Source organism: Rhinolophus sinicus, linkage group LG06 (genome assembly GCF_036562045.2).
Source record: "Rhinolophus sinicus isolate RSC01 linkage group LG06, ASM3656204v1, whole genome shotgun sequence".
NCBI classification, from domain to species: Eukaryota; Metazoa; Chordata; class Mammalia; order Chiroptera; family Rhinolophidae; genus Rhinolophus; species Rhinolophus sinicus.
In genome coordinates this window covers 67,320,035-67,339,941 of record NC_133756.1, presented here as the reverse complement: position 1 = coordinate 67,339,941, position 19,907 = coordinate 67,320,035, and the positions used below count along the sequence as shown (strand labels likewise).

General features: G+C 39.4%; 1 protein-coding gene across 1 annotated transcript in view; it reads left to right on the top strand.

The window, feature by feature from the left end:
- The first annotated feature begins 313 nt into the window (after nucleotides 1-313).
- TMEM170B (transmembrane protein 170B) overlaps nucleotides 314-19,907 on the top strand; it is a 35,121-nt gene continuing 15,527 nt past the window's right edge. Inside the window, exons 1-2 of the mRNA XM_019742995.2 lie at nucleotides 314-1,103; nucleotides 18,288-18,458. Of these exons, the coding sequence (XP_019598554.2) occupies nucleotides 791-1,103; nucleotides 18,288-18,458 (484 nt within the window). The 5' untranslated portion in view covers nucleotides 314-790. The remainder of the gene's footprint in view (nucleotides 1,104-18,287; nucleotides 18,459-19,907) is intronic.

Here is a 19,907-nt window from a genome sequence, read left to right as displayed (position 1 = left end):
CGGAATCCATCTGACGGAGTTTTTAGCACCCCTTGCTCCTTCCACAGCGGGTCAGGATTGCCCCTCAGGCCAGGGCTTCAGCACAGCCTGCTGCCCAGCGCGCCCAGCGCGGCCCCGGGTAAGGGGCTCCAGTTCTCCCAGGGCGCGCGCCCGGGCCCGGGGGCGGGGAGCTGTGGAGGTGGTGGTTCCCTTGGAGCACCCAATCAGCAGCGAGAGCTGGCGGTGGCGCTAGTAACGTAGGCCGCGCTTTCCTCCGCCCCTCTGCGGGCCGACTCTCGGCGGCGCCAGCTTCGCGAGCGCGGCGCTGGGGAGGGAGGCGGGGGCTTTGGGACCCGCCGGCTGTCGGAGGGCGGCGGGTCGCTGGAAGGGGGAGAGTGAGCATGCGCAGCGGCTCCCCTGAAGCAGGGGGAAGAAGGAACCCGTGCGCGCGCGCACGAGCGGCCCGCCGGCGGCCGCGGGTGGAGGGGGCGGTTCCTCGAGTGTCGGCAGCCGGAGGGTGGGCAGGCTGGCGGCAGGTGCCGCTGAGGCCGCCGCCGCTGCCGCCTCCTCCGGGTCCCAGGTCTCCTCGTCCTCCGGTGGTGATGAGCTGGACTCCCTCTGGGGCCGCACCTGCTGGCTGCCCATCACTCCGAGCCTCCCGGCGTGACCTCGGCCTCCTCCTGCCCGATCCCCGCGGCGTGGTTGTGCCCCTGAGAGGCAGGGGCAGCGGCCTCCTCCGCCCCGAGTCCTAGCTCGGGGGCGGCGCGGGGAGAGCGCCGGGTCCCCTCCCCTCCCCCGTCCGCTGTCCTCAATGTCTCCCCGGCGGGGAGGGGGCTGCCTGGGAGACGCGCTGAGCGGCCCCCCCCGGAGGCCCATCGGCCGCAGCAGCAGCGCCCAGCCCGGCGCCCCGCAGCCTTGCCCGGCGGCGGCGGCCTGGAGGAGCTTCGCAGCCGCCGCCGCCCCCGGAGCCTCGCAGCCGCCGCCACCCGGCGCCCGAGGAGAGGACGGCGGGCGCCCCCCGGGGAAGATGAAGGCGGAGGGGGGCGACCACTCCATGATCAACCTGTCGGTGCAGCAGGTCCTGAGCCTCTGGGCCCACGGGACGGTGCTGAGGACCCTCACGGGTAATTGATGCGCCCGGGGTGGGACTGGGGATGCGGTGCCGCCCCTTGCCTCCTTTCTCCCACCCGAGCAGAGGAAGCGCTCCTCGCTGCCCCACCTCCCAGTGCGCCCCCTCGGGACTTCGCGGTCCCGGCTCCTGGCGAGGAAGGTGTTAATTAGATCCACTCCGCGCGGGTTCTGGGGGCGCAGACGCCCGCCACACGTTACCGGGACTCTGAGGCTTCTGAATCGCGGGGGGTGGGGTGGGTGGGTAGGAAGCCACCACCCCCGCCTTCTGCCCTGCCTGCTGTAGTACGCGCAGAATGGCACTGGTGCTAAGACTTGAGCACAGTGAGCTTTTATTTATCCCCTTTACCCCCACGCGTGCACATACACATAGACAGTCGCACACATCCTGTGTTTTGCTGTTTCGATCTTTTTTATATTTAGCCCTTTTTTCCGTCTCTCAAATCTCAAACTGAATGTAGGACTTAAATTTCCTGCTCACAATGATCGATTTGTTTCAACTGTTAATCTTTTTGCAAATATAGATGACAAATTAAGATTATAGTGAGTCAGGGGCTGGGCCAAGGTCTAGTGCATAATAAGCATTTTAGTTTTAACCATATATCTCTTCCCTCTTCTGTTTCCTTTTGTCTCTCTCCCTGTGGCCTCAAGCTGCTGCTTCTGTGACATTTGATAATTTTGTGTATTTCCCTTCATTTGACAAGGTGGTCAGGAGAGAATTGGATTTAACTACATTATAATTAATATCAATTTTCTAGTTGTAAAAGTGAGCAATAATACTCATATTTTTATCGAATTTGTAGGTTTGCTTTGTGAGAGGAAACATGGTTAAGTTAAAGTGGAAATGCTTATATATTATACTCTTGAGTTCTGAATTTAAAACATACCCTCTAAAGATAAGTGTTTATAAGAAACAGATTTGTTTGCAATTGCAATTTGGTGACTCCTCAGTGCCTGCTCCTCAGAAAAAAAACTTAAAAACATACGCAGGGTTTATTTCTTGAAAATGTATAAGGCAGCCAATTTTGATAGAACATTAGTATTTCAAAATGCATTATGTCAAACTGATTAGAATTAGGAAGACTATATTACAAATATAACCTGCCTTGACAGGATACATACACATATTTGCACATATTTGTGTGTGTGTGTATGTGTGTGTATGTATATGTAATATATAACATCTATATATACATATATACAATGTCAATATATTTAAAATCTGGCATTATATGGAAATCAGATATTCAGAGATAATTTTTTTTTTTTTTTTTTGGAGTTATATACCCAAAGGATGAGTTTAAAGACACTGGTTTCCTTGAATGCAGAAACTATAAGTAGATTCTAGATTGGTTCATGGTGTCTTCACTTTTAATACATGGTTGGTTAACTTGGAGCAAACTGACCTTACATGGTGGTTTCAGGTCAAGAATATGTTCTTAGTTCTGAAAAACTACATTGACATAAAGACCATTTCATGATTCAATTGAATTTAGAGATAGACTGCTTTATTTTACTTATGGTTTTGCTTGTATTTGTCCACTGTTAATATTTCAAATGTATCAATTATCTTTATTTGAATGAAATGAAAATAAGGACTTAAGAATATGTATATATATTTATGTGTTAACTGGCTTAGTTCATCAATGGATATTTAGAAAAAATTAGCTTTGGGAGACAGAGTAAATGTAACTTACCTCTCTTGGCCAAATTTAACAATATTTCAAAGTATTTACTTAAAGATTCTATTCATTATATAGTGGCTTCCAGTTCCCTAAGTCAACCATTAGGTTAATAATAGTTTCATCCCAGGGTTAGCTTTAATTATCTCCTGATACTATCTTAATAATTATCAGTTGTTTATCGGACTTTGCCATTTCATAAAGGACATCAGAATCTAGGACTGAGGTGGGAATGAGGGACAACTGAAATAACTAGAGTGTGAGTGTGCAAAATTCTGTTTGTCAGGGTAAAAATGGAGACAGAAATAGAAATACCTTTCACCAGCAGGTGAATGTCTCCCACGTTAGGAACCACATCCCATCCAAAAGTGGACTTTGGAAGTGGTAACACTGATGTGGCTCTTTGTGGTCGTCTGCGTGCTGGTGACATTGGTGATCCCATATGTAGCTTAATCTACCTATAGTGCCATTTAAACTTAGTCTATTGAAAACAAATACTATAACTCCTAGAATGAGACAGCTATCATTTGTTGAATTCCTGTGGTGTATCAAGCACTTTTCATATATTCTAATTTTTAGAATAATTCCAAAGTAGATTTTGAAAGACTCACTGAGGTAAATTAAGTTGTTCCCAAATCATATAGCTAGTAAATGGCCGAGCTAGGCTTAAAACCCCAGTCTTTGCCTGCAGGACTACTCATTCCCCTTTTCCAGGACGCTTTAAGCTGCTTCCTCTTGTCCCTCTTCAGACAAAATGAATTACTTGCTTCATCCTGCTAATTCTGCTCCTTGTACATGCTTTTAAAATTATATTTTTCAACTACATTGTAATTTTTATTTGTCTCTTCTAGACTGAGGTTTTGAGGGTGGAATCAATGTCTCAATCACTGAATTCTGGAAACCTTGTATTATATAGTACCTGGCACATAGTAAATGCTCAATACATATATCTGGAATTTTTCAAATAATACTGAATAGTTGCGTGATGTAAACATTCTAGTGGTGTTATTTTTCAGCTCCATCTGTTGGCGTGAATATGTTGTTAACTAGGGAATGGGGTGTTTAAATAACTTTTGTAGATAATTGTCATACCTTTAAAACATACAAATGTTTATTGAATGCACTTTTTCTACTAGTTAACCATACTTTCATGTATTTTATTTAATCTTTTCAACAATCTTGAGAGAGATTGTTTACTCCTATATTACACATTCAGACATTGAAGCAGAGCAACTTGCTTAAATGTAATAGCTAATAACTGAAAATTTATTACCATTTTTTAAATTATGATAACATGTTATTAAGTCAGAAGGCATTTTTGTCATCATAATAAAGTTGAAAGAGAAGCAGGTGATACAGAGGAGCCATAGTGTAGAACCGGACTGATTTGGATGTAAGAAATGAGTGTGAAGGATTTGCAGAAATCTGATTAATAGGAATTTTGGTTAATTAAAACCAATAAAGGGGGAATGTATTATCATCTTTATTTTTTTCTTTATACAGAAAACAAGTGTGATTTATTCTTCTTTTTGTGTCTTATCCCATACGTGAAGTGGGAAAATTTTTATGTTGACCTTTTTATCTTAGAGACCGACCTTTAGAAAGTAGTCTTGTGTATGTATTACTTTGAAAGAAATACATGTTTCACAAATGATAATAATGAGAGCTTAACATTTGAGAGCTAGAAGTTATGTTGTTCAACTCCTTCAGTTTAGAAATCCCGCCTATCACACCACTGAAGTGACATTGCAGGGATCAAACAGTTATTTAATGAGAGAGGCAGGACTTGGAACTGACCTTCCCTGACCCTTAGTTCTGGGCCTTTTCCTTTTTTTTATTCCATGTAGCCTTAATTTAGCTCAGGCAGGTCTGATAGATGATAAAACTTAATGTATTTAAGGAAAGCTTGGTATTTGTTCCAGTGAGCCCAAGAATGTGTGAGTGGAACTAATTTTTGTCCAGCAAATAAAAGATATTAGAAAATGCAAGATCTTATTGAATAATAATGCTTTCTAAAGATTTAAGTTGCCATTGCCTATGTAAAAGTTAATGATCCCTATTTAGTATATATCCAGTTTTAGAAGTCCTACCAAGTTCAGTCTGCATTTTATTATTTCTCCCTCCTGGAAGACACTAGGATGGGGACTTTTACACACACACACACACACACACACACACACACACACACACGGCTGACCTTCATTCCAGAGTAGATTATTAATATCTGGAGACTCCAACTCTGTCACTTAATCACCATTGCCAAAGTTCTCTTCTGTATCCATCGCTTGCCAAAGTGTGTCATTCACAGGACTCCTCAATTGTTGGTTAGCTGTGCATTGGTTATGTGCTTCTTCAGCTTACTAAAGTAGCGACTTAAATGGCTTCCTTTGGTTCTGAAAGTTTCCCTGAATTGTTCTACAGATCCCTGCCTCCCAATCTAAAGTTAGAGTCAGTATGTATATACTCTCAGTTTTATGGGGAAGTTGACTTTTTTTTTTTTTAATGATGTACAGTGAAAAGTATTCTTTTGATTTACCTTAATTTTCTTCAACTACTTTGGCTCCCAACCTAGAGTTCTGACCCAAATTTGGTTGCTAAGGGTTTAGAGAATTTTTTACATAGAAATAGGCAGGATCCCAAAACCCCTGGATAAACACAGATCCAGGCTGGTGTTGAGAAAGGGATAATTGGTCCCTGGGAAAAAGGCAAAGGCTGGCTTTCGGCTTGTCTCCTGTCTGTGTCAGCAGAGAATGTGGGGGCAGGTGCTCCTTTCTTTCTGTTGGGAATAAGCATTGGGATGCTGGGAATTCACACTGGAATGAAGGTCAGTCGTGTGTGTGTGTGTGTGTGTGTAAAATATATGTTTGTTTATTTTTACAATATACATATACACACTATTATAGCTCCATTTTGACCTTTATAATTACTAAGCCACTTTAGTGTTAATATTGTCATCAAAAAGGAGAAAGGGGGAACAAACGTTGGTATCTGCTGTGTGCATTTGGAGTTGTTCACACCTCCTGCGGGTATAGCCAGCGCCTTCGTCTTAGTGCTCCCAAACAGGTGTGCTTTTCTCAGTGTTACTTTGTACCCTAGTTTCCCATTAGGTTAAGTTCCCATTAGGTAAAGTCTCTCGTCTTAAATGCTCTAGTATAGAGGGTGGGTTTATGTAAAGCTATCTTAAATATCACATACAGGTATTTATGTTTTGTAAATGTGTTACTTTTCAGTGTTTGTGCTGCACCCCCAAATTTACTATTGCTGAAATACATGTGAAAAAATCCTGTACTCTTCTGTGGTACAGAGCCAGTTAATAAGGGCTGGTATGATTTGTACTTTATAGGAATTTGCTTTTTGAAAGGCTTATCTATATATTTTATTGAGAATGAAACTACTGTAATTTTTCAAAATCAGAATTGTCATCTTCAGGTTTTTAAAATTCCCATTTCAGTATCTTGAATCATACATCCATAGCCTCTAGCAATACCGAAAATAGGTGACATGTTTTAAATTTAAAGCAATTTCTGGATAAGTTGTGGGACTGTGGAAGCTATGATTTTGACTTTTTAATAGTAAACTATCACAATATAAATTTATCTTTGTTCAGGTGAGAGGCTAATTATGTATTTTTAATGACTAAGTCTTTTAGCAATAAACATTAATCAATCATAGAGTGAACAGTGGCAGTAGAACTATCAAATTTCAGTGACCTTAGCTAAGTAGATTAAGCCTCGAAAGAGAAAGAGATTTTTCACCAAACTTCATGCAAGTAGGAAGAACCAAACTTTTACCTGGATCCAGTTGCTTGTGTTCTTATAATATAAACCTTGGACTATAATCTAGGAGCATGTTACGTACTTATTGTAGTAGGACTGGGAAAAATGAAAATAGATTTGAAGGATATAGATTGCTAGATCAATTAATATTAATTAACATACCCAGTATTGCATTTCATTTGATATGCTATCTGAATACTTGAACATAAATCAGTTTTCTAAATTTATTTCATAATCCTGACGTGGCTTGTAATTAATTCTTATGTTAAAAAATTCACATCCAGGATTCCTTTTTTAGAAGTTTTAGTAATAGTTAACAACATTTAATACTTTTTAGTGTGCTGGGTATTATTATTTTCTTTGATCCTTATAATAATCCCATGAGGTAGAGACCATTATTGACTGCATTTTTAAAAGTCAAGAAACAGACGTAGACAATATCTTGCCCCTGCTTACAAAGCATGTAATACAGGACTTGAAAAATCACCAGTCAATCCAATTCAGCAAACATTTGAGTAACTACAGTGGACATGGTGCTGTCAGAGATACAGAAATAACACATCATGCCTGTTTCTAAGAACCTTATGTTCTAGTGAGTATGAATTTACAAATCTTTCTATTAGTTATTTCTTGCTGAGTAACAAATTACCCCAAAATTCAGTATCTTAAAACAAGACACATTTATTTTCTCACAGTTTTTGATGTCCAGGAATCTGGGAAAGGTTTTGCTTGTTCTGGCTCATGGCCTCACAGTAAGTCGAGCTGTCAAGTCTCTGCAGACCTGACTGCTGCTGGAGGGTGGGCTGGTTTCCAGGCACGTTCATGTGACCATCGGTGGGGGTGCTCTCCATGGGGCTGTGCACTCACAGCTTTGGCCAGATAGAGTGGGGGGAGAAGGGGAGGGGGTAGGGGGAGGGAGAGGGAGAGGGAGAGAGAGAGAGAGGGAGAGGGGGAGAGAGAGAGAGAGAGAGAGAGAGAGGAGAGAGAGAGAGAGAAACCAAAACAGAAGCCACAGGATCTCTCATCACCTAATCTCGGAAGTGATATATGATTACTTGTGCTGTGCTCTGTTGGTCACACAGACCAACTTGGGTAAGTTGTCGAGGGAATTGTACAGGGTGTATAGACAAGGTGAGGATCACCTTCTAGAGCCTGGCCACCACAGCCAGAAGGCAGGTGTGGGGAGGAGGGAATGAGGCCCTGAAAGAGACACCTAGGGGTACCATAGTGGGCGAGAGGATGGAGGATCTGTAAGAGGAACAGAGGCCTGGAAAAAGCGAAAACTATCTTGATATATTGATGAATCATACTAAAAAGCAGTGTCTAGCCTTTTCAAGACTGAAGGGCTTTTCAGTCTTGCTGGGTATTTCTTGATCATGCGTTATGTGTCAGTCTTTGTGGTCAACACTGATAAGCAGAGATGAAAATGTCATTCATTGTCTGTTAGGGTCTTCAGACACCGACTGACCTTCAGGCTAAGTAGTACTTCTATGGCTTTTTGAGTTCAGGGACAATTAGGTAGGTAGTGGGATTTTGAAGACAGCAGAAGAGGTAGAGTGGAGAAATAACCGGTTTATAGGATGATGGAGAGAGGAGAGGTGAATGGCTTGTAGGATGGTCCTGGACTTGATTAAGTTTAAAAGTATTACACTGCTTTTGAATATCTATATCTAGCTAAGCTGTTTTCATCATTAATGTGAAACTAGATTTTCCTTATAAAATTCTCCTGTCTCCCATCCCCTACCATCAATTACGTTAATCTGACGTGGTTTCTAAACCTTGCTACATATCAGACTCACTAGGGCTGGTAGAAGGTACATCCCATTGGTATTAGGATCTTTGAGAACCGAGTATAGGAAACTATTAGGTTGGTGCAAAAGTAATTGAAGTTTTTGCAATTATTTTTAACCTTTTAAACCACAATTATTTTTTTAATTGTAATTTTACTTATTTTTTATTGGGGAATATTGGGGAACAGTGTGTTTCTCCAAGACCCATCAGCTCCAAGTCATTGTCCTTCAATCTACTTGTGGAGGGCGCAGCTCAGCTCCGAGTCCAGTCACCATTTTTCAATCTTAGTTGCAGGGGGCGCAGCCCACCATCCCATGTGGGAATTGAACCGGCAACTTTGTTGTTAAGAGCTGGTGCTCTAACCAACTGAGCCATCCAGCTCCCCCTCCGGAAGCTCAGTGGCAGCTCATTGTCTTCAATCTAGCTGTGGAAGGCGCAGCTCACTGGCCCATGTGGGAATCGAACCGGCAACCCTGATGTTCAGATCTCGTGCTCTAACCAACTGAGCCATCCGGCTACCCCCAAAACCACAATTACTTTTGCACCAATCTAGTAATACATTTTTAACTAGCTCTTCAGGTGATTTTGTTATTGAGAGTTCAAGGATTAGGAACATGTGATCTTAAAACGTTAAATTTTGTGATGAATCTGTAGCTATTTAAAATATATAATGTAAGTTAATATGAAGTATTTAGTATAGCTAAAAACTTATTAAAATTTCAATATAAATGACTTATTTATTTCCAATAGGATGCTATAGCCCAGTTTTTTAAAGTGACTCTCTTTTAACATTAGGATCATATTAGAATTTATTTTTAAAAAATATTTATATGAGCTCTTAGCTGTAGAGAATAATTGCTATTAAACAATAGTATTTTAAAATTTTAAAATTTTTTAATATTAAATCTGAAGTATATGGGAGAATTAAACATTAACAAATATTTATGTAAATACATACATAATGAGCAGTTATTGGAATTTTCCCTCCTCGTATGATTTGGATTCTGCTAGATTTCTGTATGCAAATAAAGAGTCTAAATAAGCATTAGGGTCTTTGAATTTATAAGTCAAGTAACTGAATTTTACCCTTGAAAAGCTGCTAATTAGCATTTGTACTCCAGACAAGCCACATATTTCCAAGGCCTGGGTTTTTTCATCCATAATACAATCTAATGCCAACAATTTTCATATTGATGTTAAGGGAGAGCTGATTTAGATATTTTAATGAGTTGAGAAAAAAGTTTAGAGATTTTACTATGAGTTAAGAGAAACATTTACATTTGCATATAAACTTGTTTCTTTAATCTTTAAAATTAAGAAACTTTCTTTTTTAAAGAGGGACTCCTTCAAGCCTTTAATATGCTATTTTGTAGCATATTACAAAACATGCTAGAAAATCTTTGTTTCTCTTAGGCCTTCCTAAAATTTGGATTAGGAAACTGGTTTTCAATATCTGAACATCCCTTCCAGTTCTGCAATTATCTGGGTGGGTTGGTTGGTTTTAACCCCGGTGTGGTGTAACTGCTCCTTGAGGACTGCTGTCAATAATTAATATCTAAGGTGTGACTGGTCGTCACAGAGTACATTACTTGCTAACTTTTTCTGGTTGTGCTTTTATTTTCTGACTTGGCATTCATTTGGTCTCATTTAATTTTAGGAATTTCTAACATTGGGAGTTTCATTATAAGTTCTGCTCATTGATGTAAAAAATTCATTTTTCATTATTAAGTGTAAATACCTCTTGTAAATACTGTATCATGAGATTGTATAACATATTATCATTTGCTGAGATTTTTTAGGTCAGTGATTGAATCAAACAAATGTGTTACTAACTTACTTGTATAAGATGCTTGAGAGCGTATGAGTAATAACAATTGAACTATTGTATAATTGCTGTTATAATTTTATAATAGATTCAGATTTTGACTTCTAAACCCTATACTTTTATAACTGAGTCATCAGTTATGAGGAAGAACAAATTGAATGGCATCTTTTAGGAAGAGTACTGTGGCTTTATTATAGAGCAATTTTTGAACTATTTTAAATAGCTTAAACTGATTTCTTTAAAGCAAATCATATTCACATTGTTTTAAACTGAAAATCTGTTTTCCTAAGAATTTTATTCAGGGATGAATACTGTAATTTACAGTTTAAAATGATATAATTAGCTAGTAAAAGGGTAATTTACTTTGAGTGGGTAATAAACAGTATTGCCATAAGCTTTAGGAGAGGCAATATATTAAAGTATCTCTTGAAGGTGTCACAATTAAATTTAAAAACTAGTGTTTTTGCTCTCTTAAGAAACAGAAGCAGATAACTATTAAATATCTACAGTAGCTTTAATTTCTGTTAAATTAGGTTTCAAGTGCAAATAGAGCAACTTATTTTTAAATCTGATTAAAATGTTAAGGGTGATTAAAAATAAGAAAACATGTCTATCTTTACCTTCATTTTAACCTTCTCTGTTGCTCATTTCTTTGTGTAGAGTTAACCTTCCATCTAGTATTAGTCCTTTTGTCTGAAGAACTTCCTTTAATATGTCTTGTAGCACAGGTTTGTTGGCAGTTAATTCTCCCAGCGTTTTTCTTTCTGGAAAAAAGTCTTCATTTCACCTGCAGTTTGGAAAGGTATTTCTCTTGAATATGGATTTCTGCCTTTACCATTTGCTTTTTTCCCCCTTTCAGTCTTTTAAAAATGTCACGCTGTTGTTTTCTGGTTTGATAGTTTCAGATGAGAAGTTTGCTGTGTTTTTTATCTTTGTTTCTCTGTGTGTAATGTCTTTATTCCTCTGGCTACCTTCAATATTTTCCCTTTATCTTTGGTGTTCAGTCATTTTACTATGATGTATCTAGGTGTGTGGGCATGGTTTATTGTTTTATTGTTGTTTTTTGGATCTTTTGGGAGGTCTTTATCTTCTTTGGGATTCTTTGAAAATCTTAGATTTGTGGTTTGATATCTTTTTATTTTTAGAAAAATTTCAGCCACTCTCTTCAAATATTTTTCTTCTCCATTTTCTCTTTCTTCGACTCAGATTACGTGATGTTAAACTAACGTTTGGAATTGTTCCATAACTCTTGGATTGTTTCTCTGTTTGCTCCTCCTGTTATATTTCAGTTTGAAAAATTTCTATTGGTCTGTCTTTAAGTTGACTGATTCTTTGCTTAGCTGTGTCAAGTTACTGGTGAACCCATTAAAAGAATTCTTCACCTCTGATATCATGTTTTTGGTGTGTGTGTGTGTGTGTGTTTTAATTTCTAGCATTTTCATTTGACTTTTTCTTGGAGTTTCCATCTTACTGCTGAAATTTCCCATCTGTTCATGTGAGTTGTCTACCTTTTTTGTGAGAGCCTTTAACATGTGAATTATAGTTGTTTTAAAAGTCCCTGTCTGGTTGTTCTAAAATCTGGGTCATCTCTGGGTCTGGTTCTGTTGATTTCTTTATTTCTTAACAATGGATTGCTTTTCTAGTTTTTGAGTGTGTCCCATGCATTTTTGTTAAATGCAGTACTTTGTATGTCTAATAGTAGAGACTGATGTACATCGTATTTATGCCAGGAAATGGGCTGCTTCTGCTCCAATGGTAGTGTGAAGAGCTGATTTAATCTACTCAGGAGTGCGCTGAGTTTGAGTTTTGTTGTTACGGTTCCCTTCAGCGTACCACAGGCTTCAAATTCTCTGGAAATTGCTGTTGTGGCCTCGTGCTTAGGGTGGGGACGAGGTGCTGCAGGGTTATTCTCAGGGTTAGTGCTCCATTGTTAGGTGGGAACTGTCTCTGCATGCCTGTGCCACAGAAGGAAGCGTTGTCTGTTGGCGCATTTGCCCCCCCAACCCCCCCTCCGTTGCTTCTTTCTTAGTGTTAAGCTTATGGTGGGGGCAGGGGGATTTCTGTGCTGCCCTTGTCCACTGTTAGTCTTTAGCCATCCCTGGATCTTAGGGTCTTGGCAGTGGGGCTCTCAGTATTTTTGCCATTCTGAACGATGGTAGCCACATTCTTCCTTCTATGTGATAACCTTGCCTGCTTCTTGGCACTTTCTCTTATTCAAAGCAAAAGCCTTAAGCCATTGGGGGATAATAGCAAATTCTGTCACCCTCAGGGTGACTAGAGCTTTTACAGTTTCATATTCCCCATTGCGTGGAATTCCGATTTGATCATTATGCGTTATAGCAGTTGTTTCTCATTCTTGGCTATGCAGGAGAGTCATCTCTGGAACTTCAAAAAATTCTGATGCCCAATTGAGTCAGAATTTCTGGGGATGGTATTTCTTATAGGCTCTCCCAAGTGACTCTAACACACAACCAAGCCTGAGAACCACTGGCTTACAGTGCTTCACTCCCCATTCCTCACCCTCATTCCATCTCCAATATGTTTATCATTTGGCTAATCCTGTTTACTTTTTAAAAATTCAGGTGTAGCCATGTATTCTCTGGTGATCTTCCTTGCTCAGGACTGTGTACCCCATGGTATCAGCTACATGCTATGCTCTGAAGAACCTGGGGTATTAGAATATATGCCATTGAGGTGTCATTAATTAAACACCAAAAATGTCACCTGTTATTAATATGTGAAACTACCATGACAGTAATTTTCAATGAGGTGTGGGGTGGGGCGAGCCAGCCCCCAGGACACATGTCAAAATCATCTAGACCAGAAGTCAGCGACTTGTTCTGTAAAGGGCACTGCTCCACATACGCAACGCGCAGTAACTGCACTAAGGATTTTTGGCTTTGTGGCCATATGGGCTCTGTCACAGCTACTCAACTCGGCCATTGTGGCATAGCCAGCAACAGTATAATAGCCATCGACAGTGTAAATGAGCATCTCTGTGTTGCAATAACACTTTATAAATAATTAAATTTGAATTTTGTGTAATTTTAATGTGCCTTGAAATATTGTTCTTTTGATTTTTTTCCCCAACCATTTCAAAATGTAAAAATCGTTTTTCATTCACAGACTGTACAGAAACAGGTGGTGGGCCAGACATGGCTCATGAGCCATATCTGAGACGGACCCCTGGTCTGGGGCCTTGTTCCAGATATAAATGCATCATCTTCCTGAGAATCGAGTGAGCCCCTATGTGGGACATATCCCCAGACTGAGAAATCAATGCTGTTAGAAGCTAAGGAGAGCAAGTTCCACATCTTAGATTTGCTAGAGTGAAAAAGAAAGTTTGAGATACTGAGATAACCTAATTTGAACATGGTTATTTAAACATAATATGCACCATTTCTATAAAGAAAGTAGAAAATTATGAACAGTCCCCAAATATATCCTTATCAGTATGTTGTTTTCAGCTTGAGACAGCGTATGTTGAATACATAGTAAGTTTTCAGTATCTACTTGCTAATGATATTAAAGGGTTAGATACGCCACAGAGGATTAAAAATATATATTTAGTGTTTGTCTAATGAGATAAGTTTTCTTGTTTTTTTGACTTTGGATTTTTAAATAAATATCTCTATGTTCCTTTAGCCCAGAGTAGTGATTTCTATCTCTGTTGCATGTCATGATTATTTGATTGAGTTGATAAAAATATAATAGTTTAGGTCCTTGGCCAGAGAGTTTTAGTTGCTCTGTGGGTAATTCTCATGAGTAGCCTGGGTTGAGAACTGTTGGCTTTGATGAATTATAGAGTGAAAAACTGTTTTTTAAAGACAGTATATTTGCAGTAAAATTTTTAAAGCATTTCATACAGATTAAAAAATAAATAGTAAAGATTATATAAAATAGCATTCATCTATCTTATCTTTAAAAGATAGCCACTGTTAAGTCTTTTATTTATACGTTTTATGTACCTATACAAACATGTAATTTTTAAACAAATAGGATCAAACAGTATGTACTGTTCTTTGACTTTTTACTCAATATATTCTAGACATCTAGAGAACTTAATTTCTCATAACTAATTTTTCCAAGGATTAAAAATGAAATCACAGAATATAATTTTTGAGTGACTTGGCAACCAGGGCTGATGAGAGATACAGACTGAGAGCCGAGCTATTTCTAGTATTGTTTGGAGGCTGGAACAAACCACATCTCTCCTGGCTTTTATCTCACTAAAAAGTAAACACACTGCAAAAATCCAGGCGAAACTAGTTTAAAATGAAGATTATGCACAGCCTTGGATAGGGAAAAATAACCAAAAGACTTTATAAGATGTACCTAAGAAGAAAGGATATTTTTTCCATTGAATTAAAGTGATTGTATGGATAGCATGCTTCAAAGATTGTTTTGCGCATTACATTTTTAAAACTTTGTTTCATATTTTGCTTAGCACTAGGCAAGTGTCCCTCTGGCTTCCTCCTTTCATTGCTGCTCAATTGCTAGAAGCTTGGATTAGGTGAGGTATGGAAGCAAAGGGAAAACTGGGGCCTCTGGGTGGTCATGTAGCTTTAGGACGTGGACAGCTTAAGAAAAGATGATATTCTATTTCTGTCCTCTTAGTACCTGTTCCTCCTCGAGGGCTCCTGGGCGTCTGTCCTTGCTGTGCTCTTAGGATCTGTCAGTTCTCGTCACCTGAACTAACCCCGTAGGGTTCCTGTGTTTGCCAGTAGTGAGTAGGACCTCAGAGAGACTTGTTTTTCCAGAGTAGATCAAGATTGTCAGAGGTCCTGCTCTTGAGAGGGTTGTGTTAAGCTATCAGATAATTCAAAATAATAGTAATAACATGACACTTAAATTATTTGTAGATATGTTCAGTGGAGTTTACTTTTTTCCATGATAAATAGTATGATTTATTTTTCTTTTTATAAAGAGAAACATAAAAGAAAATTTGAATTTAGGTAGTTTGTGATCATTTTGCTTAAGGGATAATCCTGGTCATTAGAGGACCATTTAGTGTTCCATTTTAGTTGTATAATTCTTTGATACTTTAGGGTTTGATAAAACATTAAACTTAAAATTCGCTTTTCCTAATTATTAGGTAAATTTATTGTTGAGGTCAATAGCTCTATAACCAGTAGGCAAAGAACATAATGTATAGTGTCAAATAGTCCCTTGTTCATAGTGTTAAATATAGTCAAGAAATTTTTTATTCTACTCGTATGACAAAGACAAAAGTGTTTTGGGGGGAACCGATCTGATGAGCAGTGGCCATAGGACGCAAGGCAAAGTATTGGCGTCTCTTCTTAGGGTTGCACGTGTGTTGCCGAGTCTTTCCTGTCGCCGAGCTCCCTGGATGGACATGCCCTCCCCCATGTTGTTACTCCCTTACATCCTTGTTTCACTAGGTTCACTTTGGACAATCACCTCTTTTAAAATATAAACATCTTCTGAGCAAGTTAAGCTCTTTTGTTTTTAATGTATTTATTACAAGTTGAAGCCATTTGTTTGGGAGTGATAGTATGAGATACTATTGGGAGTGATACTATTTCCCTGAAAGCTTGAAGAGAAAAACCTTTTAGAAGGCAAACTTTGTTCATATTTCCTTAATCACTAGCATCTATCTCCTATGCCGTTGAGAAGCTTGCATGGTACTTTAACTTACATTGGAAAATATATCAGGTGTACCTTCCTTGAAATGATTTTGAATGTTCTGTTTTTGTTTTAATTTAACTTTTTATTTTGAAATAATTCACGTGCAGTTGTAAGAGTAATGCAAAGGCAGCCCATGTGCTCTTTACCCATTTTACCCAATGGGAATATCTTGGAAACCCACAGTATGATACCAAAACCAAGATACTGACATTGGTACAATCCACCGACCTTATTCAAATTCCACCAGTATTACTTGGATACTAGTACTCACTTGTGTGTGTATTTAGTTCTAGTCGGTATATATGTAGCCACCATCATGCCAAAATCCAGAGGACTTTTATTGCCACAAAGATCCCTCGTGTTACCTTTCTTAACCACACTCTCCTTCCTTTCTTAGGAGAGTTTTTTGTTTTGTTTTTAAGTGGATCGTCATTTATGGTCTTGACTGAAAATAGTTATTTTTTTTAATTTCTATCTATACTTTTAACAAATTTTACTTAGTTCATTTTTTTCAAGTGTGGTGAAAATATATAATGTAAACTTTACCATCTTAATCATTTTTAAGAGTACAGTTCAGTAATGTTAAGTTTATTCACATTATTGTGCAATAGCTCTCCATATGTTTTTCATCTTGCAAAACTGAAACTCTGTACCCATTAAACAACTCCCCATTTCCCGTTTCCCAGGCTTGTGGCAACCACCATTGTACTTTCTGTTTCTGTGAGTTTTATTACTCTCGGTACTTCTTATATGTGGAATCAAACAGTATTTGTCCTTTTGTGACTGGCGTATTTCACTTAGCATAAAGTCCTCAAGGTTCATTTATGTTGTAACGTGTGACAGGATTCCCTTCCCTTTTAAGGCTGAATAGTGTTCCATTGTTTGTGTAGACCATATTTTGTTTATTCATTCATTCATCTGTGGACACTTGAATTGCTTCCACCTCTTGGCAATTGTTCATAATACTGCTATGAACATGGATTTGCAAATATTTCCTCACGATCCTGCTATCAGTTATTTTGGATACATACACGCAAGTGGAATTGCTGGATCATGTAGTCGTTGGTTTTTAATTTTTGAGGAAACACTACAGTGTTTTCCATAGCAGCTGTACTATTTGACATTCCCCTCAACAGTGTATAACTGTGCTCTAATGATGTTTGGGTAAGTTAGTTTTAAGGTGTCACTTTTATTTTATGGCTGTTATTGACTTTTATACTTGATAGAGAGAGAATACTAGTACAAATAGCAGATGAGATATTTTCCATTACAGAATGTTTGCATAGCAAAGATGATTCTCGAGGTGACATCTGAACATTCTTGGGTCAGCTCTTTTAGTTATAAGTAACAGAAACCTTACCTGAACTAGTTTAAATAAAAAGAGGGATTTTATTACAAGGAAACTAGGATTGACTCTAAGGACAGTAATGTGGTAGGGCCTTAAAAACGACTGGAAATGGGACTTGGCTGTCCCTTGTCTTCGACAGATTTTTTTTTTTTTTTCATTGTGTATCGTCGCTTTCATCATGTGCTGATGAAATGTCTGTTCCCAGATCCTGAGGAACAGCCACCCAAAGACTGAGTTGCTCAGTTGGTCCCAGTCCAGAGTTCCCAGGGGAAGGGGGTGACTGACACAGCTGGGATCACTGGCCTGTCCTGATATGCTCACCACAAGCGTGGTCAGGAAGAGGGAGTCAGTGCAGGGACCTAGCAGTGTCTGTGGGAGCTGTATGTATCGACCAGGAGCCGCAGGTTGCCAGATAGAAAGGGAATGAAAGCTAGAGACAGAATGAAAGGTGTGCTCATCAACGCTGTATAAACGCAACTTCAATTAATAGTAATTGAGGATATATTGAAGAATAATCAAGTGTGAGAAGTTTCCGGTAAAAACTATTAAAGTGATCTGAGGCAAAGAATTCTTAATAAAATTTTAAAAAAATCTGAATGTTTAGTAGTGTTATGTAAAGTTAAAAGCCAAGAGGGGAATTTCCTCAAATTCTTAAAATCATAAAAGATAAAATCATTGACTAATTTCTGGAATGATTTGAATTAAAGGGTAGATTTTTAAATGTCTTAATACTACTATTTAGTGTTGAAAATAGAAAATTATATGTCAGATGGCAATAAATTATATAATTTATTTCAGGAGTTTTAAAAATATATTAGTCTTATCTTAGACAAATTGATGTATTATAGCTATATGATGCAGACATTTAGAGGAAGTTAGAGCTTAGCCTTACCCTAGAGAAGTCGTGGAGGGAATTGTTTTCCCATCAAGCATTGGTGATGACGATAATCATTAAAATGGATTTAGTTCTACTAGGTATGTATCAGGTACTGTGCTAGGCAATTTTGTATCATCTCATTTAACCTTCCCCAAACCATGGGGAAGCTTGTTAAACTGAATTTTCTAAGATGTTTTCAACAGAATTATTAACACTTTGCTTTTCCTTTCAGAGATGTGGTACTGGATCTTTCTCTGGGCTCTCTTCTCCTCTCTGTTTGTCCATGGTGCTGCAGGAGTGTTGATGTTTGTGATGCTGCAGAGACATAGGCACGGGAGAGTAATCTCTGTCATTGCAGTCAGCATTGGATTTCTGGCGTCCGTCACTGGAGCAATGATTACTAGTAAGTTGATTTTGTTTTGTTTAAAGACAGAAGTCTATATGCACATATGGCTTGGGTAACTTTGTTCTTATTATAAGTGTAATATGAGTGTAATCTTTCATGTAGAATATTTTTTCAGGACTAATGGCACTTCACCTAGAAGGTAAAGATCAGTCCATTTATTCATCGAAGTAGTTTTTGTATTTCTACTATGTGAAGACTCATCATGAAAGTTTTTCTTTTTTTCAAGATTTTTTATTGGGGAAGGGGAACAGGACTTTATTGGGGAACAGTGTGCACCTCCAGGACTTTCTTCCAAGTCAAGTTGTTGTCCTTTCAATCTTAGTTGTGGAGGGCGCAGCTCAGTTCCAGGTCCAGTTGCCGTTGCTAGTTGCGGCGGGCAGCCCACCATCCCTTGCGGGAGTCGAACTGGCAACCTTGTGGTTGAGAGGATGCGCTCCAAACAACTGAGCCATCCGGGAGCTCAGCAGTAGTTCAGTTCAAGGTGCCGTGTTCAATCTTAGTTGCAGGGGGTGATGCCCACCATCCCTTGCTGGACTCGAGGAATTGAACTGGTAACATTGTGGTTGAGAGCCCACTGGCCCATGTGGGAATCGAACCGGCAGCCTTCAGAGTTAGGAGCATGGAGCTCTAACTGCCTGAGCCACCAGGCTGGCCCATGAAAGGTTTTATGGGAAATACAAAAACTTGTAAAAATTGGCAAGGGGCAAAGCAATTCATGAGAAAATTTATCTTAGAGTGGATATAGTTTCTGCTTTAAAGGAGCTCACTATATCTGAAGGGAGAAAGGTAGGCACACAAATGGGATGGTGATAATTGTCATTAAAAAGAGTGAAAATATGTCATCTGCCTGTGACTACAAAATAAAACTGGTTCCTTCTTATGTCACAAATTGTGACACAAATCTCCCTTGGCCTACAAGAAATTAGCCACCTCACAGTGTCCTCCAGCTCTTTGCAAGTTTTCTACAATGCTGCCTCCTGTGCATTTCATACAGGTCCTCAGTTCATTCCCTCTGGCCTTCTCTTAACTCTCTCCTTAGGCCCCAACTCCAGCCTCGGGTTCAAAGACTTAGTTCTGGTTTCCGCTGTGCTCGCTGAGCCACAACTTAGGTGCGTCTTGTTGAGGCTGGAGCGTGCCCCAGCTGCTTCCTTAATGCGGTCCTGCCAGAAATTGGCTGCAGCTTTATGCTGCTGGTGATTCTCTCATTGCGACTGAGTAACAGAGTCTTATACTGCCGCTTGCTTCTGACCAACTTCCAAATGTCTGGGGCAGCTCACTGCTCCCACTCGACCTGTTTCGAGACTCCAAGAAGGACTTTTTCCTGTCTAATTGGTTCTTTGCCTCAGAGATAAGAGGAAGTCCTTTTCTTCTGTAGCTCGAAGGCCTATCCTCTTGTGTCCCACCGTCATCTTTTCCCAGGGTGATTGGCATACTTTGAGCTGTTCT